The 21,192-nt window shown below is 32.6% G+C and overlaps 1 protein-coding gene across 13 annotated transcripts in view; it reads left to right on the top strand.

Annotated features, from left to right (window-relative positions):
• Window positions 1–21,192, top strand: part of RYR3 (ryanodine receptor 3) — a 219,585-nt gene that overhangs the window by 137,028 nt on the left and 61,365 nt on the right. For 8 of the 13 annotated variants that reach the window (XM_072038900.1, XM_072038897.1, XM_072038899.1 and 5 more), the window contains exons 47-60: window positions 930–1,099; window positions 1,741–1,961; window positions 3,078–3,168; window positions 3,501–3,641; window positions 5,940–6,121; window positions 6,980–7,058; window positions 8,719–8,808; window positions 10,225–10,374; window positions 11,578–11,640; window positions 15,929–16,004; window positions 16,184–16,307; window positions 19,024–19,139; window positions 19,434–19,501; window positions 20,504–20,625. In XM_072038900.1, the coding sequence (XP_071895001.1) occupies window positions 930–1,099; window positions 1,741–1,961; window positions 3,078–3,168; window positions 3,501–3,641; window positions 5,940–6,121; window positions 6,980–7,058; window positions 8,719–8,808; window positions 10,225–10,374; window positions 11,578–11,640; window positions 15,929–16,004; window positions 16,184–16,307; window positions 19,024–19,139; window positions 19,434–19,501; window positions 20,504–20,625 (1,693 nt within the window). The remainder of the gene's footprint in view (window positions 1–929; window positions 1,100–1,740; window positions 1,962–3,077; window positions 3,169–3,500; window positions 3,642–5,939; window positions 6,122–6,979; window positions 7,059–8,718; window positions 8,809–10,224; window positions 10,375–11,577; window positions 11,641–15,928; window positions 16,005–16,183; window positions 16,308–19,023; window positions 19,140–19,433; window positions 19,502–20,503; window positions 20,626–21,192) is intronic. The other 5 variants (XM_072038901.1, XM_027458847.3, XM_072038904.1 and 2 more) reach the window with 1 other exon arrangement.

Genomic DNA, 21,192 nt, shown 5'->3' with positions numbered 1-21,192 from the left:
TACTGGAACACTGCAGTGGCCCATCTGTCCCAGTATTTTGTCTCCTGCAGTTGCTATAGACACTATCTCTTTAGGTATAACACATAAACTTGACCTCATTCCCTTTGTACTTTCATCACTCTGAAACTTAAAAATACTACAAAATCAGAGTTCAAGATGAAAAAGGGTATTGATCATGTATTCTTGCTTGTTGTGTGACTGTTGATTCTTTCCTAGAAGTGATCTTGTAATTATGCAGGGTGGATTTATTTCCCAACATAACTTCCAAGATAACCCTACAAACTGTAATTTTATGTAAAATATAAATGCAACAGAGGAAGAGGTTTTTATGGTATATGATCTACATCTTTCCTGTTAGTTGCTGCATGTTCCACTGGCTATAAGCTACCAATTTGTCATTTTGTTCTACTCCAAAGTAATGTTATCCTCCTTCCCCTCCTTCTATTGTCCTTTCTTTTTCACAAGGATTATCTATTCCCCCTTACAGATGGTTTATCATTTAGTGTCTGTTACTGTTGTCTTTGCTTGTATTACATTTACATTACATATTCTTTCTAGTCTAGTTTACATGATACAGAAATGAAAATTATTAACCTTCTGAAACTTCAGTTACTATATATATTAACATTCGTAATAATATGTTTCTTTAATTTTACCTTACAAATATTCTCTGTAATAGTAATGAGACACATAGAATACTTTAACCATTCATTCTTAAGTTTTCATTTAAGACAGAAAGATTAATCAATTGCAATATGTTTTTAATAACTACCTTGAATTCTTTTTCAGCGTGCAAGAAAACTGAACCAAAAATATGATTTTGAAAATTTGATTTTAGTCAATAAATATAATTATAGTGTCTTTCATTGTCTTCTTGTTTCTTGTTTATTCAGTGATTTTCTATTAAAAGCCATTATATATTTGTGTAGATGGCACAGTAAATGAGCCAGATATGTCTGCAAATTTCTGTCCTGATCATAAAGCACCAATGGTACTCTTCTTGGACCGTGTATATGGTATTAAGGACCAAACCTTCCTCCTTCACCTATTGGAAGTTGGATTTTTACCAGATTTAAGAGCTTCTGCCTCTCTGGATACAGTAAGTATTTTGCTATGCAGATTAGGTGCTTTAATGGCTCAATTAGTGTAATAAATGGAATTTCAAGTTAAAAAATCTTTAAAAAATATGCTCACTGTAAACCCAAGCAGTAATAGTTCAGTATATTTTTATTCATTTTTTGTGTTTAAGTTTTAATTGTAAGCATTCAGTACCACAGAAAGCAATGATGTACTGTACTTTAAATGCAGGCTTACCTTAATTACTGTAAGTACATGGGATATTCTGTAATAAGCCTAACGATTACTTTTATTTCATGTGTGCTTTCCAATTGCACAGAAAATTCATGTATGTGCAGGTAGGAAAAATTGAGTGAGATGAATGCTTTGTGATTTTTCATAACCTGTTTAAAGAAATAAGCTGCCTGTTTTCTTTTTTGCTTTTATTGGTTTAGAGAGCAGTGGGGCAAGAAATCAGTTTTTAATGGGATAAGTGGGATGACTTGATTTTCTCAAGTTTAAAAAAAAAAAAAGGCTTTTGTCCTCATGTATATACTGTGAATACTATATTAGTACCCAGCCACTAAAGGGACCTCAGGAATATGTCATTATTATGTTTTATAATTTCATATTTAGTAACTTTTATTCCATATGATACTAACAATCAATTTCTACTTCATACAGGTTTCTCTGAGTACCACAGAGGCAGCTCTCGCACTAAATAGATATATTTGTTCAGCTGTGTTTCCATTACTCAAAAGATGTGCTCCCCTCTTTTCTGGAACAGAGCATCATGCCTCTTTGGTTGACTCCATGCTTCACACAATATATAGGTTATCCAAAGGACGTTCCCTTACAAAAGCACAACGAGACACTATTGAAGAATGCCTGCTTGCTATTTGCCAGTATGTATGATGCATATGTTCAAATTGATTTCTTTTGTGTGTATATGGAAATAAGAATATGTGTTTTAATAATTTTCTTCATTGTGTATAATGTAGAATGAAGAGAGTTTTATTCCTGCATGAAATAAATGACCTGACTGTATGACAGGATTTCTTTTCCTAAGAGAAAATCGTTCTGATTTTTCTGTTACTTATCCTGCATTCTACAAGCTGTTGCATTGCTATGAGCTTTGCAATGATACAGAATGAATTCTGGTTATTTGTAAAAACAAAATGCTAGGTATTACCAAAAATGTTTAGGTGAGTTTGACAGTGTATGTGTTGGGGATTTAAGGTGTTGACATGTTTGTATTTTTTCTTGTGGTTTGAGAAACCTTGTTCTTTGTTTTAAAAAAAGGAAAAAATGAAAATAAAAAGAGAAAAAGAAGCCAACAAAGAAACACTTAAACCAAAATATAAACTACCTATCATTCTCCAAATCTGAAAACTGATCCTAAAGATGAACTGAGCCTTGAAGTAGTAGAGATGTACAGATTTATTTCTAATAATAGTTATCATAATGTATTTACAAGATCAGTTTCAGTCACGAGTGTTTTGCTGCTTTGTAGTTTCATATCAAAAACCATTCTTTTAGGGCAATATTCTGTTTATTTTGCTTAGATTGTCTCCTCTATATATCTAAACCACCCTGAAGAATCCTTAAAATTGAACAGAGAAACAAACAAAACCCAACAGCAACAAAAAAACACCCTTTCCTCTGATGTTATATGGGACAATCATATCTGTTATCTAATTGCATAAGAGAGTCCAAAAGTTGCTTATCTTTGTGTTATATCATTAGATAGATGACATAGAGTCAGGTTCCTCAAACTTATTTAGAGTCTAGTATTTGTTTTTTCATGATTTTTTATACACCTGAGGGTATTAACTATTCATTTTGTTTTTCGTTGTGTGCACACGATATGTTTCTCAAAATAGTTTTCATGAGTCATTTGAATACCAATGTGGAAAATCATTTAAATTTGTATCTCATTTTCACTGGACTGTATGAATTTTTACTAACAAGAACTTCCTTTTTCATTTTCTTTTCTTTTTTTTTTTTTTTTTTAATTACAGCCACTTACGTCCCTCTATGCTACAACAGCTGTTGAGAAGGCTAGTTTTTGATGTACCACTACTCAATGAGTACTGTAAAATGCCTCTCAAGGTAAATGGTGTACTTTGTGTACATGCATTCAGCATAAAACTCAGTTCACAATAATCTATCTAGCTGGAGATAACAGTCTTTATGCTTTTTCAGCACAGCTCTACCACTCCCACAAAAAGATAAAGAAGAAAAAAAGACTCTTTTTAAGATCTGTTAGAAGTAAAGAAATAAACAGTATTGGTGGGCATAAGTATAATATTTAATAAGAAATAAGTATAATAATATTTATTTAACTGTTTAAGCAGATTCTACCCAGTGTGTTATATTATTAAATATCAATGTTTTACACACTTTCACTTTTTTTTTTTTTTTTTTTTTTTTTTTACACCTAGCTTCTGACAAATCACTATGAACAGTGCTGGAAGTATTATTGTCTACCTTCAGGAATGGGAAGCTATGGAATTGCAGCAGAAGAAGAATTACATTTAACTGAGAAACTTTTCTGGGGAATATTTGATTCCTTGTCTCATAAGGTAATGATTAGAATGCATGTTTCGCTATGGGCTTTCTGTAAAAGCATTACAATGATAATTTGCAGCACCAAGAACAGAAAATTCCTGTATCAGCAATTCTTTCACATAATACAGGATGCATGACAAAGAATGTTTCCAATGAAGTAACATTCTAATAAAAATTAAAAAAAATGAGTCCTGAATCATGAGGGATTTGGGATTTTCTCCAAATTAATAAAATGTGAGATTTTTGTTTTGATATAGCCATATGTCTTTCCACTGGTAATGATTACTTGCTGCACTAACAAGTCAGTGTTCTCTATTCAGCTTTATTCTACTTTGCTCTCCTAAACTTTTTATAATACTTTTTACTGACATATAATAGCATTATTTTTACAAAATGTCTGTATATGCTAATCAAATTATTGGTGTATGCACTATAAATCTAAATTATCTATTTTCAAACTGACACTTGTATTTTGTTAGTTTGCCGGTCTTTGCCTAAGTTAAAAACTACGATCCAACCATTGCATAAACAAACATTCTCCTGTAGTACTCTTCCAAGGTGTGATCTTAGGGTTTTTGCACTTACTAACGTTTTTTCGAAGTAATGTTACATTTCTGATATTAGAAATGCCTTTCTGGATAAATTCTTTTTGAACTTGTTCTCTTTGAACTCGGCTCAAAAATCAAGTTCTCACTATGAGAATGTAGCAATATTTTTCAGTGCATCCCACTGAATGTCCATTCCAGTTCTAGTCAACAAGTTTAGGTGATCGTTTCTCTATGCATCCTTTTTATAATATGAAAGTAAACATTGTCTCTTCACTACTCTAGAATGGCTTTTAAGCCTTATTTGTATTTGGTTTTAATGACATCTTAGTTTGTCTCACTGCTGTCACAGGTAGAAACAGTGTCAGTAGGGCCTGAGGTCACAATGACAAATTTTTAATTTTTCTTAGTATTTTACAAAGAAATGAAGACGATGTATTTCTGTCAGTATTGGTGGCCCGCTGTAATAGGATTTGTATAATTTTGTAAATGATTATTAGTCCAATGAGACCATTGTGTAAAGCTGCTAAGCTACAGTGTTCTCCATTGTTTTGTTTTGTACTGAGATATTTACAGGTTTGGTATTGTCATTGCTTCCAACTGTGTTAGTGGAAGTAGTTCACCCTGTGATCTCACTTCTTTTGCTTGTGCACTAAGCACTAAAGAACATTGTAACAAAACTAAAGGAAGTTAAAGATTCAAAGTTTCAGGCATTCTTCTTGCTGTAATGTATAATTTTATCAGCAAGAATCTTCAGTGGACCTTAAAATTGCTTTTCAGCATTTTGTTAACACAAAAATAATAAATTTGTCATTCAAATTTAGAAAATCATGTAGCTTTTCTGTGTCTTTCAATGAAGCAAGAGAAATATGTCTTCAATTTATTAAATGATTATAATAGCATGGAACTCTTGCACATCAGTGTTCAACAATAAATGTGTTAAACTCTTAAAAGTACATCAGTATGCATGTTATACAAGTGGGGAATCTGAAGTGATTATTTTTCCCAGGGGCAAAAAGAATGTAGTTTGAGAGCTTTAATGAGAACCTGGGCCTCCTATGATCTGCTGCTACTTTCTCTATGCCCCCCCCCCCCCCTTTTTTTTTAAATAACTTAATTTACACACTTAGTGTGTAACAATTAACCTTGAATGTTTTTCATGGCAAGTTAACTAAGGATAGGATAAATTCTTCATATGTAATTGCACCATGCATTTTTATGTATCAAGTACCATTATCTCTAGAGCTAATTAAACTATTAGGCTAATTATTTAGGAGACAAATTGTGCTGGTTCACCTCTTAACAGGACAACTCTGAAAGATAGTGAACTGGCTTTGCAACAGTAAAACACAGTTTTCTTTGACTGGCATGATTTAAACTTTAAGAAGTTTAGGGCAAAAGACAGATACATTATTATGACTTCTGTAGTTAAAGACAGTATTTTGTAGATTACTGTACTTCTCTGACTAGGTAATCAACCTTTGATTCTTTCTATGTAGGCCTTAATGGCCTGAAGAAATCTTTACATGCTCCTACATGTATTGTATATGCTTATACAGGTGTCAGCATACTCTTACAGTAATTGGAACAGTCTTGAAAATGTATTGGGTTGATAACAAGAAAAATACAGGTCATACCGCAATATTTTTGCTCTGTGCTTAGTTTTAAAATGTGCTTTACTGTGTCTGCATCTTCTAATATTGGTACATATGGCTGCTTGGTTTTCACTAACATTTTGCATGTTTTTCTGTTGGGTTTTCCAACCAGTTCCTATCTCTCCTGCAGAAGTACGATCCAGAGCTCTTTCGAATGGCCTTGCCTTGTCTAAGTGCTATAGCTGGTGCCTTGCCTCCTGATTATTTAGATACACGAATTAGATCAACTTTGGAAAAGCAGACTTCAGTGGATCCAGAAGGAAATTTTGATCCCAAACCTGTCAGTACAGCAAAGTGAGTAATGTATTTCATAACAAATTCCTTTCCTTATATATTTTTATAATATTTTCCTTACTAACACTTTTTTCTCCTCTGTACAGAGTGGTGGCCAGTGACTGACTTTTTAATGATATTAGTACCTTTAAGAAATAATACAGGCATTTTTGCTTCTTGCTGCCAAATGCTTTGCTAGAACATATCCTGTTTAGCAGATACAAAGCACACTACTCTTAGCCCTGTAGAGAAGTTCAATAGTCTGCAGAGTATGTAGTAAATTAGTACTTCTTATGTACCCCATTAAAAATATTTGGGATATTTACATCCTTAAAACAGTTGATGCTGTCATATTTAGAGTGTGGTACAGTGATGGCAAATGGTACAAGATCATCAAAATCTAGTAAGCGATTCAATTAACCTATTACCAAGTTTTTATAAAATCTTATTTAGTTTTGAGACTTAATCCTAGTAACCTGGTAGAGCAAAGCAAGCAAATCATGTGTGATGGTTTAGTAGAGACATGAGCTTTTAAGTAATTCTAAAATACAGAGTTCTAAAATGTCTATATTCAAGAAATGACTTTTGCTGATTGGTGATTGCTATTAAAATCAAGACCCTCCACTAACCATGTGAAACGTCCATACTAATACTATCTGGCATTAAGAACTACCAAGAATTATGTATTTGAAGACTCTCTGTAAATGCTATTATAGCTCTGTTTTGCTTAGTGTTATTTATTCTAAAGAAAAAATACATACAAAGCGAAATGTCTTACCTTCATTTGGAGATGAAGCTTTTTTTTTTTTTTTTTTTTTTTTGCATAGATCAGAGTGCAGTAACTTACAATTGAATGACCAAACTCTCCTTTGTTTACAGCCTTGTACTTCCTGAAAAGTTGGAGTATATTGTCAGCAAGTATGCTGAACATTCCCATGATAAGTGGGCCTTTGATAAGGTAGGAACTGTTTTAAGACTGGCAACTGTCTTACCCCAGTAATACCTGAGGTGATTGTTGAAAACAAATGTGAGGTGTTTAAATGATAGGCACTTGTTCAGCGTGTACATGTCTATATTCTTTAGGGATATGTGGAAGAAACATTTTGCTAAAGCAAGTGGATTGATACTTGCCACTTTTTCAAAGTGACCAGAATTTGTTAAGACAAATATTTGGTAGGGACTGAGGAGGGGTGCTTAATTTGTTTTGTTTCTGTTTTTTAAAGTAAGAATATATATTTCTTAGCATCATATTGCCTTGGTAATGATGGTCTTTAAATGGAAGTCAGAAATTCAATTTTACTGCAGCAGCTCTGTGATCTGAGAGTACCTGGGAAGTCTAATATCATTTATTATTTCAGAAAATGTCGTTAGAGTTTTTCTTTATTCTTAACTTTGAGAAGGCTGTCACACATTGATTTGCCCTATAGTTTTCCAAGTGTTCTATCACTGTGTTGTCTGTGGTTCAGCACTTCAAAAGAGGTGTAAGGCATGTGTATAATGTGATTTTGAACTTTTAAATGTTAAAATGAAACATTAAATTTATTGAAGGGCTGTTTAGTCTTAACAGTTTGCAAGTTTTGATGTTAATAAATAGATATTATAGAGTTAAAACTGAGCAAAATGAAGTTTGATAGAGTTGCAGTTCTTACTAAGTATGTTGAAAGTGTTTGGATATGAGTAACTCATTTAATCCAAGAATGAATTTTAGGTGTCTCTTTCATTGAAGGAAAAGATGGGATAGATTTATGTAATTTATTGTGACAATTAATAACAATTGCATTGAACAATTATATAGAAATAACAATTCTGTTATTGTATGTGTCTATATATGCAAATCTGTAGAGAAAGACTATGTTAATGTGTGTATAGTTACATATATCTCAAAAGTTAAATTTCAATTAATATTCTTTAAAGCGAAGGCTTCAGTAAGTTACCTTCTTTGATACTTGATCTGTTAACATCACATATTCCATAAGACAAGCAGTGTGTTGCTTCCAGAAATTGCATCACAATTCTTTTTCTGAGAGACTGCTTTTGGTGTGATGTTAATTAGTTCAGTCACCACAGCCTGTATCTTTGATACTAAATCAGTAGAGAGTATTAATCACTGCTTGTCATCTGTGTTACGTAAAATTATAATTTTGACACTGAACTTAAAAACAGATACTCGTTCCTCATAGGCTAATGTAAAGTCAACATAGATGTTTGATTACTTCCAGAAATGGAAATTTGGAAGCAAGTAGGATCTTTCTTCTCTCTGTTGCTGACTGTAGCTTCCCAGAGAGTAGACATGCTTTTTTCTTTTTGTTTTGAAACTTTAGCCAGTACCATGTTAATGCATTAATCGTTAGTCATTCAAACCATTAGTTTGAAAGCGGCCAGCGTATAGTAGAGTCACAAATCTTTGCATGAGACTTACGGCTGATAGACTCTGATCTTCCCAGGCCATGTTTTATTCTGGTGTATCCACAGATGGATGCATTCTATTACACACAAATTTCTGTGGCACAGTGTAGACATTGGAGTAGATTAGCAATTCAGTATGACACACAAAACGTGCTGTTTCTCACTCATCTGTGATGCTCTCATCTTATTTCACTATATATATATCTTTTCAGACTAATAATGGATGGAAATACGGTGTTTCACTGGATGAAAATACGAAGACTCACCCATTAATAAGACCTTTCAAAACTTTAACAGAAAAGGTAATAGAGAATACTTAAGCTGTATTAATGGAAAGTAGCTTGATTTTGTTTACTTTTTTCTAATACAATTCAAATTTATTATACAACTGGAGGACAGGCAAACTCCTCTTATCTTACAGATAAGAACAGCGATCCCTATATGCTACAGTGATTGTTTAGTTAATAGAGTCCTGCATAAATGATACGCTTCTGCTAGGCAGCCTTCATAAGCCTGAGCCAATTAGTATTAAAGGCACCAATAAAGGCAGGGTTTTCAGGTCTCTGTGGATGAGGAAGTGACTGGCAACTACTCTTGTGTTTTAGGTAAAAGTAATCTAACATATCTAGTTGAAGGTAATTCTGTCTTCAAGAAAGATGGTAGAAAATTTTAATGAAATGGGAGAACGTGCTTCAGTTGAAATTGGAGAAAAAACATTAAAAATATTTTAAATACACTTTACATTGAATTTCTTCACTGGGCATGAATGTTTTTTAGTTGTCAAAACACTGAACTAAACAGGAATTTTGTTGTATATTTTTCCAGTGATTCACGAGGTGACCTAGTTAAGTCAATTACATTTGTCCCCCTTTACCGTACTTTTCCCATTCAGAAAATTGAGATGACAAAATAAGGAGTTTTCATTTCCCAAGGTTTTTAAATTGCTTTGAAATCTTCAGAGAGGGCCTGAAGTATTGTTGGTTGAATTATTATTTAAGCTGTTTAAAGGGATTTTTCAAAATGGTCTCAGATTTGAAGTTCTGAACTATTTCTAAAATCAGGTCTTTCCATAAAAACTGTTAAATAAGTGTCATAACAATTCTTATTTATGGTTAAGAGTTGAAATACTTTTATTATGTTGATTTGAGAAGTCTTAATATGATGCACTCAGAGTTTTCTTTCCCACAACTTTTCAGATTTTGTATAACACCTTTACATTTCAAAGGACTGAAAGCTCTCCCCTAATTTGCTGTTGATGGCTGTACTTACACGAAGAGGTTTATAGATCAGTAATGTTCTGTATCTGTAAATAGATATAAATAGAGGAATGCTTAAAAAAAAAAAAAAAAAAAAAGCTTTGTGTTCAAATGTACATACTTAACTAATTACTTGTAAATGAAATTTGTAATTTTAGTGTCATCAGTCTTAGATAATTTTGGGCTGGAGCAACTAATTAGTAGGTTTCCAGATACAAACTACATTATTGCTTCAGAGCTCAATTGACTTCCCTTAGTTTTTAATAGACATATTAACAGTCAAAAATAAAAGCAAAAAGGTGTGTAACTACTTTAAAGCTTGTTTCTCATGCAAAAAAAATACTATATCATGACTACAGGATTTCTTTAACTTTTGTGGCATGTGACAATTTATGATGAAGAACAGAATATTTTACTAAGTTTTTGCTACTTGTTAAATAAAGAAAATTATTTGCTTCAAAGGAAAAAGAAATTTATCGTTGGCCTGCTAGAGAATCACTGAAAACCATGTTGGCCATGGGATGGAGCCTAGAAAGGACCAAAGAAGGAGGAGAAACAATATTACATCAGCGTGAAAATGAAAAGCTCCGCAGCATATCTCAGTCTAGCCAGGTGAGATGGAATTGGTTAAATCTGGAAAAAAAATAAAATAAAATAAAAGAAGGCTTGGTTGTTAATTTACTGATAAACTATACAAAAATATGTTTATTTTATATTCTTTTCAATGAAAAGAAGCTTCTAGAGTTAGAATTCTGAGATTGGAAGTCTCGTCACTATAATAAACAAATGTACTGTAACATTAAAGAGGGGACTGCAAAAAAAGTGCAGTTTTTACGAAGCCAAGGTGGTCAGAGACCATATCTCTTAATTTTCTAATGAAGAGGGATTTTGTGTAGTCATTTAAAGAATACATGGCACAGTATTTAAAGCTTTTTGTTTTACAGTAGTTAAATCTAGAAATTTCAAACAGAAGAACCTGAAATTGGCTTCTGTCAAGATTATTATGACAGACAAATAAGATTGTTCATTTAATACTTTTTGTTAAATCTTACAGGCAAGGGTTGCAGATAAGTATATAGTACATAGCATTTTGATGTGATAAAGACTATTTCTTTCATTTGTAGTTGTTTTTTCATTGTAGTTGCTAACATGTTGACCTATAAAATTAAAAAATGGTTTCAAACAAACAAAATGCATGACATGATTCAGTACAGGATTTCAGCACGTTTAACTTCAGTACATTTGAAACCACTGATTTAGGTGTGACATCACATGTAATCACAGGAATTAGGTTTGTTACATTGGAGCTTTCACACTTTAAACATTTCAAGACTGCATAAATATTTTAGACCTTTTTCTTAGTCTGTGAATTCTTGTAGACAATAATGAACTTTAACTTTTCATTATGGTGTCTTATCTTTAATATACATTGTTCATTCAGGTGGTTGTCACATCGTTCTGTCACGTTCTGAAGACACATTGAATGCCTCATGATAGGTCTCCTTACTTAGGCTGAAAAGCATATAAAAGCAGGTTGTCATCTATTGCCAGCAGAGGCAATGTTTTTTTGCATGTTTCTCATTTCCATATCAACAGATGTACTGTTAATCATTCCATGTGTTTCCAGCACATTACGAGGTGAAAGGTGAACACAATTTCTCAAGGAAGTTTTAAAAAAAAAAAAAAAAAAAGTAAATACTGTCACAGATTAGATCAATAAGAGAGGTGTTGTAGTTGAATATTGAATTCTTTTATCTAAAATATTTGTTATTTAAAAATAATAAAATAATTCTTTTCTTTTTTTTTTCCCCTCAGGGAAATGGATATAGCCCAGCACCACTTGATCTCTCTAATGTGGTGCTTTCTAGGGAGCTTCAGGTTTGTATTTGTATTTTGCATACTTTGTGCTAGAATTTTGTTGTTTAATCCAGAAGGCAGCTGAGCACCATGCAGCTGTTTGCTCCCTCCTCCCTGCCACAATGGGATGGAAGAGAGAATCAGGGAAAAAAAATAAAAAAATAAAATCTTGTGGGTTGAGATAAAGACAATTTAGTAGGAAAGAAAAAGAAGGAAAATAATAATAATAATGATAAAATATACAAAGCAAGTGATGCACTATGCAGTTGCTCACCACCTGCAGACTGATGCCCAGCTCCTCTCCGAGCAGTGCCCCCCACCAGTTTCATTGTTCAGCATGATGCCATATGGTATGGAATATCCCTTTGACCAGTTTGGGTCAGCTGTCCTGGTGCTGTCCCCTCCCAGCTGTTGCACACCCCCAGCTTCCTCAATGGCAGTGCAGTATGGGAAGCTGAAAAGTCCTTGACTTAGTGTCAGGACTGCTCAGCAACAATAAAAACATCAGTGTGTTACCAGCATTATTCTCTTCCTAAATCCCAAACACAGCACCATACCAGCTAGTAGGAAGAAAATTATTTCTGTACCAGGCAAAACTAGGACTTGGAAAGACTTAGTAGACTTTGTTATTGATGATTTGAATTTTAACAGATTTTATGAGTGTACTTCTGTCTTCGTTTGTGATTCACTGTTGTAAAAAGGTTCACATATATTATTTATAAATTTTAAAAAGAGATTTCTGCTCTTTATCTCATTGGTGCTTCCTGAGTTCCTAGAACAAGTTAGCATGAAGCCAGGGAAGGGACTGTAAACAGCTTTTGATATATATTTAGCTTATGCCTGTGCTTACTTTGTATAACAGTTGAATATATTGATGCTTCTGATGTTATGCGCAGACCATGTGCAGGCATATGCTTAAAAGCCTGAGAGAATGGAAGAATTCATATTATTATTCCAGACAGTTTCATTGTAAGAAAGAAAGCTGCAAAACACAGTTTTGCTTGTGTATTATTTTTTAATATATTACCCTTATCGATAAAATGACGTACAAATTTTAAATAGAGCAATAGTAGTGAAAAAGTTTATACAGAATGAAGAAAGTTTTTTTGTTCATTTGTTTGCTTGTATGTTTTGTTTTTGTTTTTTATTTTTCCTTGAGGCATGCCTACATGTTTTTAGTGTGCTCTTCAGTGTGTTAAGATCTTATAGGGCTTCTACTTTTATTTTCTACTATTTGCAACTCTTCTCACCCACCCTCTCAGCCATATTGAGTAAAGAAATCTCTCTTTACCTCAACAATATTTATACCATCTGCCTTGCTTCAAACTTGCATATTAGTATTCCTTTATACATCCAACAGGCATCTCTTTTTTTTTTTCTTTCCTATGCTCATTCTAGAGTAATTTCATCTCCTGTGTTAACAGCCACAAAGATGCATATTTTCTTAGGCTTTATTTTGTCGTTCAGTTTGTTTCAACTGTCCATCTCACTGAAGTTGTTCCTTCTGTGTTGTCTTTTCCTAAAGGTCACCATGATCAGTACCTGAAAATTGAATGTCAGACTTTCTGTCTTCCATATTAAGATTTCCTTTCTGTTCTTGGCTGCACGTGCTGTTGACTTTTTGTCTGATTTTAATCATCTGCTCATGTTGCTTTCTTCTCTCACTGTCATTCTTCACTTCATCTCATGTCCCTTTCTTTGTGCATCTCAAAATTCTTATTAGTTGACTGCTGGGGTTAGTTTTGCCATGCCAGTATCCTCCTCCACTCCTGTTCTTTTGATACAGAACTGCTTAATCAGTTCCCATTTCTGTTGGAAATCCCTGGCCAAGCTGATTTTCTTAACTAAAATTTATTTTCTAGATTCTTTCAGCTCTATTGTCTTATAAATAGTGTCTTCAATTTCAGTCTCATAATCAGGTACCCATTTACTTCTTTCCACCCTCATTCCATCTTTAAATGTTGTCCTCCTCATGCCTCTACTTCTTTTTCTGCAATAAGTGTTTCCAAGGGAAAATTGAAAACATTCTACCACTTTCTCTTTTTGGTTAGCCTGTTTTCTTTCTATTTATCTGTATTCACAGCAATATGGTAGTTCAATTAATATAAACCATTTCATAGACTAAACCATGTGATATAACTAAACTTTTTCCCTCTTCTTTTCCTTTCCATATGCTTTTCCTGGTAGTTTTGTTTGCTCAGAACCTCACTCAAGCGTATTCATCATCCGTTTATTGTTTTTGTCTACATGTATAAGCTAAAGATTCTACCTTCTGAAGATTCTAAGTTAAACTTTCTGCCTTGTGTCTCTTTGATGTTCCCTTTCAGCCACAGTTTTGCTAAAAACAATTAACCTTTTTTAGCTTCCTTTTGTAAAAAGGGATCTCCATTTCCCTGTCCTCATGAATAGTTTCAAAAAGGGAAATAATCTTGTTGCAGTTAAATAGTTGTTTAGCTATTGTTACACTGTTGTGTATCAACACTGCATGTTTTTTTGCTTGATGACTAATTATCTGATAACTAATTATATGATGAGTAATTATTAGTTTATTAAAGATTATTGATTTTAAATTTCTGGGCTTTCTTTTTTTTTTTTGTACAAAAAATATCACTCCTGTTTTTCCTTCAGTTTTCATTCTTCTTTCATCCAAGAGCTCATTGAATTCAATATTTACAGTGACCATTTGACAGTGTTCTTTAATCTTAGTGTATCCAACATGCAATCTAATCCCTGTTATGTACTGACACACTGTTATCACTAGTTCTGTATTGATCTTTTTCTAGCCAAAACGCAGAGTTAGTTTTCAAAAAATGCCTTGTTTTGATGCATTTTTCCCTGCTGATGTTCTAGGAATTATGTCACCTATTGTGTTGTGTTTTTTTTTCGTGTGTGTGTGATTGTTCTATTGGTTCTCTTTCTACCTTTCTAATCATTCTTTCAAAGTATACTAAGTATACTGTCTTGGCATTTTAGTACTTCTGTAAAGAAGTTCTCTATATTGCTTAGTCATTTTTCCTTGGTCTACAAGGAAGCAAAAGTTTATTTGGGACAAATCACATAATTTCATTCTCTCCAAAACAAATTCTATTTTTCTTGAATGTCTTCCTTGTCTTCTGTCTTTCTTGACTCAGAACTTCCTCCAGCAGATCCTTCTTCACGTTTCTGTTATTGATAACTGTAGTTGGTATAGATATCCTCACAGTGTCTCAGACATAGAATTTCATCGTTAATTACTTAAATCTCTCACACAGCCAGGCTACTTATCTTAGCTCTAAGATCTAAAGCTTGGTCCTTTTGAGTGAAAATTTTATCCATGGTTCTGTTGTCTTACGTTTTGATTTCTTCATCTCTTTTCTTCTTAACTACTACAGTCATTCCCAACTAATTAGAAAATGCCTCCGTTTAACATTTTTTGTAATCTATTGCTTCTGCCCTTGTACTCAGACAAATGAAATCTACTTCATATTACTTTGTTTTGCTTTCAGATTTTTCTGTTAACTCTTCCTCTTTTTTCTCGTTTGTTATACAGCATCAGTTTTTATACATTTGGTAGGCCATGATACCATCCCCCATTATCTATATGCTCAATTGCAAACCAGTATGTTGCTTTTTCCATTGTTGCCCTTCATAAGTATTTGTAGTGCTACTTCATTAAGCTTTTATAAGAACAGACTCAAGACTGTCCTTCATATTATCTGTTAAAAGAGATCTGTTAGGCTATTTATGTGCAAAGACTGTAAGCTGTATTTGTGTCCAAAGGATGTAAACTATTATAAACCAGAATATAAGAGAAAGAAAGTAGTCTGTACTTCCTGAAAAATAGATGTTTGTATTTAGTTAAGTCTCATCATCTGTGCTGAGAGATCTTTACGTTTTTTTCTTTGTAGATTGTCTTCACATTGTCTAATGCCTGCCTTCAGCATAGATTCTCCATGTACTGTAGTTCACTCTTAGACATCATACAATTAGAAGACACTTATGGTTATTTTGTTTTATGCATTACAGTCCCTAGCTTAATGGGTACTGCTTTATGACTAAAGTCATTTAAAAACTACCATAAGGTAATAATAAGTAATGACTTTATCACTGTTTTATTTGACCTGGAAAGCATCTGTATATTTTTGTGTCCCACTTTACTGAGGTAAATGCTTGGATGCATTAACCAACTCAGCCAAAGTTTCTATGGGTGATGTTTCTTTACCAAAGACTGTAGATTATACTCAAGACTGTAGAATTATGTATAATTACAGAATTATTAATTTTCATCTTTTAATTTTGCATCGTCTTATTTTTCCCGATGGCAATGTAGGGAATGGTTGAGGTAATGGCAGAAAACTACCATAATATATGGGCCAAAAAGAAGAAAATGGAGTTGGAAAGCAAAGGTAAGCCAGAATCCTGTGCCAAAACCACACAAAAAAGACAAGCAAAATGAGGGAGAAGAAACAGTCTGAAAGAAGACAGTGTAAGACAATCTAAATTGAATAGTTTATTTTCGTATTTGAAGCAAACTAAATCTTAGAACAAATAAAAACCCTTACAGTTCTCTCAATTTTTACCAAAGGTGGAGGTAGTCATCCTTTATTGGTACCTTATGACACATTGACAGCCAAGGAGAAATCACGGGACCGTGAAAAGGCACAGGAGCTGTTTAAATTCCTTCAAGTGAATGGTATAATCATATCTCGGTAAGGTGTATACTTTTGAAATAATTGCTTATCTTCAGTGCACAGACCATGGTAATTTTCTTTATCTCACTGCATCCTGTTAGGTGTTAACATATTTACTGTTTGGTATATCTTCTATCTTCTGTAAATCAAAGTCCTAATTATTTTTATGTTCAGAAAGACCCGTCTGAAATAGTGTAGAGAGCTACCTTTTAATATGTGATCATAGTAAATACAAAATGCAACAGTAGTATAATTGAGGAGGCAGAAGATTCAGAACTTCTAAATTAGCAACCAGCAGCTGTCAGTAAGATCATGGGAAAATAAATCTGAGGCCTGATACTGTAAAGTGGTTTTTAATCTAGTACTTAAGAAAAATGTTGTTTTGAATTTTCTGAACTAGTAAGACAAAGTGGGCATTTTTGTGGGCATTTCCTCCTTAACTTGCTCAAGCAGAACAGCATATTATTTGTACTATAAATTGAATTGCTGTATCTGGACATATGTTGGCCTTTGGGATTTTACTCTGTCAAAATTAAAATAGCTTATTATTATACTGTATTTCTGGTTTAGTGTGATGGATTTGTGAGTTACTGTATCATAGCTGTCATTTACATATTACATGCAAAATTCCTGAGCACATAGGAAACTGCCATTTTGCTAGCATTAAGCATTTTTGTAATCTACACTGTATTCATGAACAACATTTTTTGTATGTACATAGAGACATATTTACTTGTTTTCATTTGTTTTTTCTTCAAATTTGTGCCTTTAGTGAAAGTATACATCCAAAAAAATATATAAATTGATTATTAGGATCTGCAAAAGTTACCTTCAGTGGTTTCAGTTGGCTTTACCAAGTAATACCATTTTTAAGATATTAGAAGATAGAGCTCTAAAGATACATTTCTGCAGTACTTCAGAGAAAAATTCAGTTCTACAAAATATGTAGGTTCTCAGCTTGAAGTCAAATAGTATGCATTCTGGTAGGCATTTTTATATCCTCTATAACTGCTTTAGAAATATTGTGTAAGAGAAGCAAATTTGGTTCCTGCAAAGGAAAGGTCCTTGAAATATCAATGGAATTGCTCAAAAGCTGCTTTTAATACTCTTTACAGCTGCATCTGTTATGGTTAGGAGGGCAGTGTTTTGAGTGTTGAATAATGAGATAAGTCAACTTGAAAAGAATCTTTTCAGGCTGTTTGTGGGCTATGGGCAAAGAGTTGCAGTAATTGTCTGTATCAGGGTGAGTCAAGATTATTGTCCAAGTGTTTTCTTCAGATGAATATGTACATATCTTAAGTAAATATAAAATCTTTTAAAAGTACTTTTAAAATCTTTTTAAAGTACTGATTGAAATTATCACATTTTCAGAATGACATTTTTAAAATGTAGGACTACAGAATCAGAATCATTGAATAGTTTGGGTTGGAAGGGACCTTAAAAAATCATCTTGTTCCAACCCACTTACAGAAACACCTTCCCGAAGACCAGGTTGCTCAATGCCCAACCAACCTGGCCTTGAACACTTCCAGGGATGGGGTGTTTTAAAGATGCTTTAAGCATCTTTCAGCCTATACAAGTGCTTTTGATGCTGTCTTTTGTCATTTAACATAATTACATTAAAAAAAAACAAACAAACAAAAAACTTAGGAAAGTACTTGTAATCTTTTAGTAACCATAAATTACTATATAAACTCAAAAAGAGAATATTTAAAGTGACTTCACTGAAAATTCAGGTAAATACTTAGTTGCTTTATCCTCTGTGAAAATGAGCCAGCAGGAGACACCTGTCAACCATACATAGCTCTTATTGCAGTCATGTATCACGTACATGAATAAATACAAATAATTAAGCATGTTGTAAATCAGTTAATAGGTCATAAAAGTATGTAAACTTGGACTCTTCAAATAGATTTTTTTTTGTCTTTAAGTGAAAATCTAAGATGGGGGGGATTAGAAAAGTTCTTTTATATCTATGTATAAACTGGTATTGGAATGCATTTCTTGGTTTCCTGGTTCTATTCTCCAGACTGTAACTGTTCTTCTTCTCCTACCCATCTTATAATATGGTCATGAACTATGTTCTTATTATTAGTGTTTTCATTGTTAAAATTTCTGCTGCATCAACCTTCTTCTGCAGAATTACTGATTTCCTTGGATTCACCTCGTAGCTGTTTTATCTAATCTTCATTTATCCTCCCTAATTTGCTTCTGAAACAGTGCTGAAGAATTTCAGGACAAGTGATCATTTCCTCCAATCCACAACACTGAGTCCATCAACTTCTTTGCTTTCCTGCAAGGAAGTTTATTCCATGCCACAAACTTCCCTGCTTCTTTTCTATCCTTCTGTAGCCCAATAAATCTGCATTCAATGTTTTCTGCATCTCCTTTAGCCAGGTTGTCTTCTCTAATTGATAAAGGGAGAGTCTTCCTATCTACTGCTATTTGAACTCTACAGAAGCATTTGAATATAGCCATTATGCATAGCCAGTATTTCCTTATCGTTATGAGTTGTTATGATGGAAATTTGAGTTAGAACATGAAACATGAACTGTTTTTAACGTTTCTTGCTATGCAATTAATAACTAAGAGTTGCTGTGGAAGGTCATTTTCTGCTATTTACAAAAATTTACCATAAGCAAAAGATTAAAAGGAATAGAATGCTTCTTAGTACTGTCAAAATTTGTACTACTGTCTTCAGCAATGCAATTTATCTGAATGCTTTCTAAAATAGGGGTCTGAATGACATGGATTTGGATGCTTCATCCATGGAAAAGAGGTTTGCCTTTAAGTTTCTGAAGAAAATTTTAAAATATGTTGACTCTGCTCAAGAGTTCATTGCACATTTGGGTAAGTTGCAGATTTTATTTTGAAAATCATTCAAGTCATTGATATTTAAATATTTGGATTGGTATGTCTAAACTTGTAGAGACCACTACTTTTATTGCCTTTAAGAAACTGTAATTCTGTCTTTAAATTTGCAGTTTGATTTCTTGGACATCTTAGCCAGTAACTGGCTAAACTGTTTCTGCTGTTTTCTTTGTATTTCTTAAAAACTAAGTCTCTAAGGTTGTACCACAGCTAGTGTGTTGTTTATTATTAACCAACTTTTTATTCATGTCTACCTTTATTGTATCTTTGCAGAAGCCATTGTAACCAGTGGAAAAACTGAAAAATCTCCACATGACCAAGAAATAAAATTCTTTGCGAAAGTGAGTGATTTAGTACTTCAAGTTATATATATATCATATGTATATAATATATACATATAATTATAATTATAATTATACATAATTATATAATTATACATATAATTATATGCATATATATATATATATATACACATATTACAGATGCAATATATATCTATAACATTCAGAACATGGAATACAGAACATATACAGAACATAGAGTTCTGTAATGTAAGACTTCTTTTCAGGTAACAGAAATATATCTTTCCAATTATTTTTCATGGTAATTAATGAATGATATGTCATTAAAAGATATTTCCAAATGTGTTCCAGAATAGCTCAATATATTTGCTGGATTCAAACGTTTCAGATGATTTCAAAATATTTCAATATATTTGCCGAATAGATTATACATGATAAGGAACATAGAAATTAAAAGGCAGCTCATTTATTACATGAAATGAAATGAAATCCTCTTACTAAATATATACATTGATTTTTTATTTTTTTTTTTTGCCTCAGTATAAACTGAAGCATGTAGTATTGTTTATTTAACAGGAATAAATATTGCTATGCATAGTAATTTCTTACACATTTGTATGACAAATGTACTAAGATAAATGCTGTTGATGATCAAATTTGAAGTAAGGAACATTTAGGATTTTATTTAGGAGCTTAAAAAAAAAACTCTCCTTTTATATGTGTACTGGACAGTTATATGAAGAGCGGAGAGGAAAAGTCCTCTGGTGATGCTCGTGACAGTTAAATGTGAGAAAACTAAGCTTTGCAGTATTAGATCCAAAATAGATAGATCTGTGTAACACTGATTAATATTCTTGTAGCTTTAAATTTAAATTATAATACTTAAGATTTTAATTTATATGACTTCATATCTGAAATGAGAAAATACAACTGTAACAGAACTTCTAAACTTGCTTGATTTCACTTTGACAAATCAGAGCATTGTTGCTACACTTACCATTGTGCTCTGTGAAAAATACATTTTGTATCTGTATTTCTTAGGTTCTTTTACCATTAGTTGATCAGTACTTTACAAATCACTGCCTGTACTTCCTGTCTTCTCCAACAAAAACACTCAGTAGCAGTGGATATGCATCGAATAAGGAAAAGGAAATGGTAGCAAGGTAAGTAGCAAATTAAGATACACAGGAGTTTTTTATATAGATAATAAAAAGTCTCTTAGGTTAGTTAGTTCAAAAGCTCACTTTCCTGAAATAAAAAGTGAAATAGTTTATTTTTTTAGCAGAATTGCAGATTATGAATAGCATTCTTCATCTTACTATTCTTTAATATCTGATTAAAGAATTAAACATATACATTATATATTAAAATATATTAATTATACATATTATTAATTATATATCGATAAAGTTCAGTTTCCACATCAGTTCCATCAGTTTCATATGTAAGGAAGTTCTGTTTATCCTTTAACTATCCCTGTAGATATTATAGTGAATATTTCAATACTTAAGAACTTTATGAAATTAAGCATTTTTAAAAAAGGTTTTCTTGGTTAAGTTAGATACCACTGAATGTCTCTTTAGTGTCTTATGATTTTGATGAAAACTTGTCTTTATGTAGACTAGCACCCTTATTAATTAATAGTAATTAATTGACTAATTAATTGTCAAGGGCCTAGAGTATTGCTTGCTTAGCAACTCTACTGCCATTGTCTCCTGCCAACCTCATTG

Source organism: Anas platyrhynchos, chromosome 5 (assembly GCF_047663525.1).
Source record: "Anas platyrhynchos isolate ZD024472 breed Pekin duck chromosome 5, IASCAAS_PekinDuck_T2T, whole genome shotgun sequence".
Lineage (NCBI taxonomy): Eukaryota > Metazoa > Chordata > Aves > Anseriformes > Anatidae > Anas > Anas platyrhynchos.
This window is presented reverse-complemented; position numbering and strand designations above follow the sequence as displayed.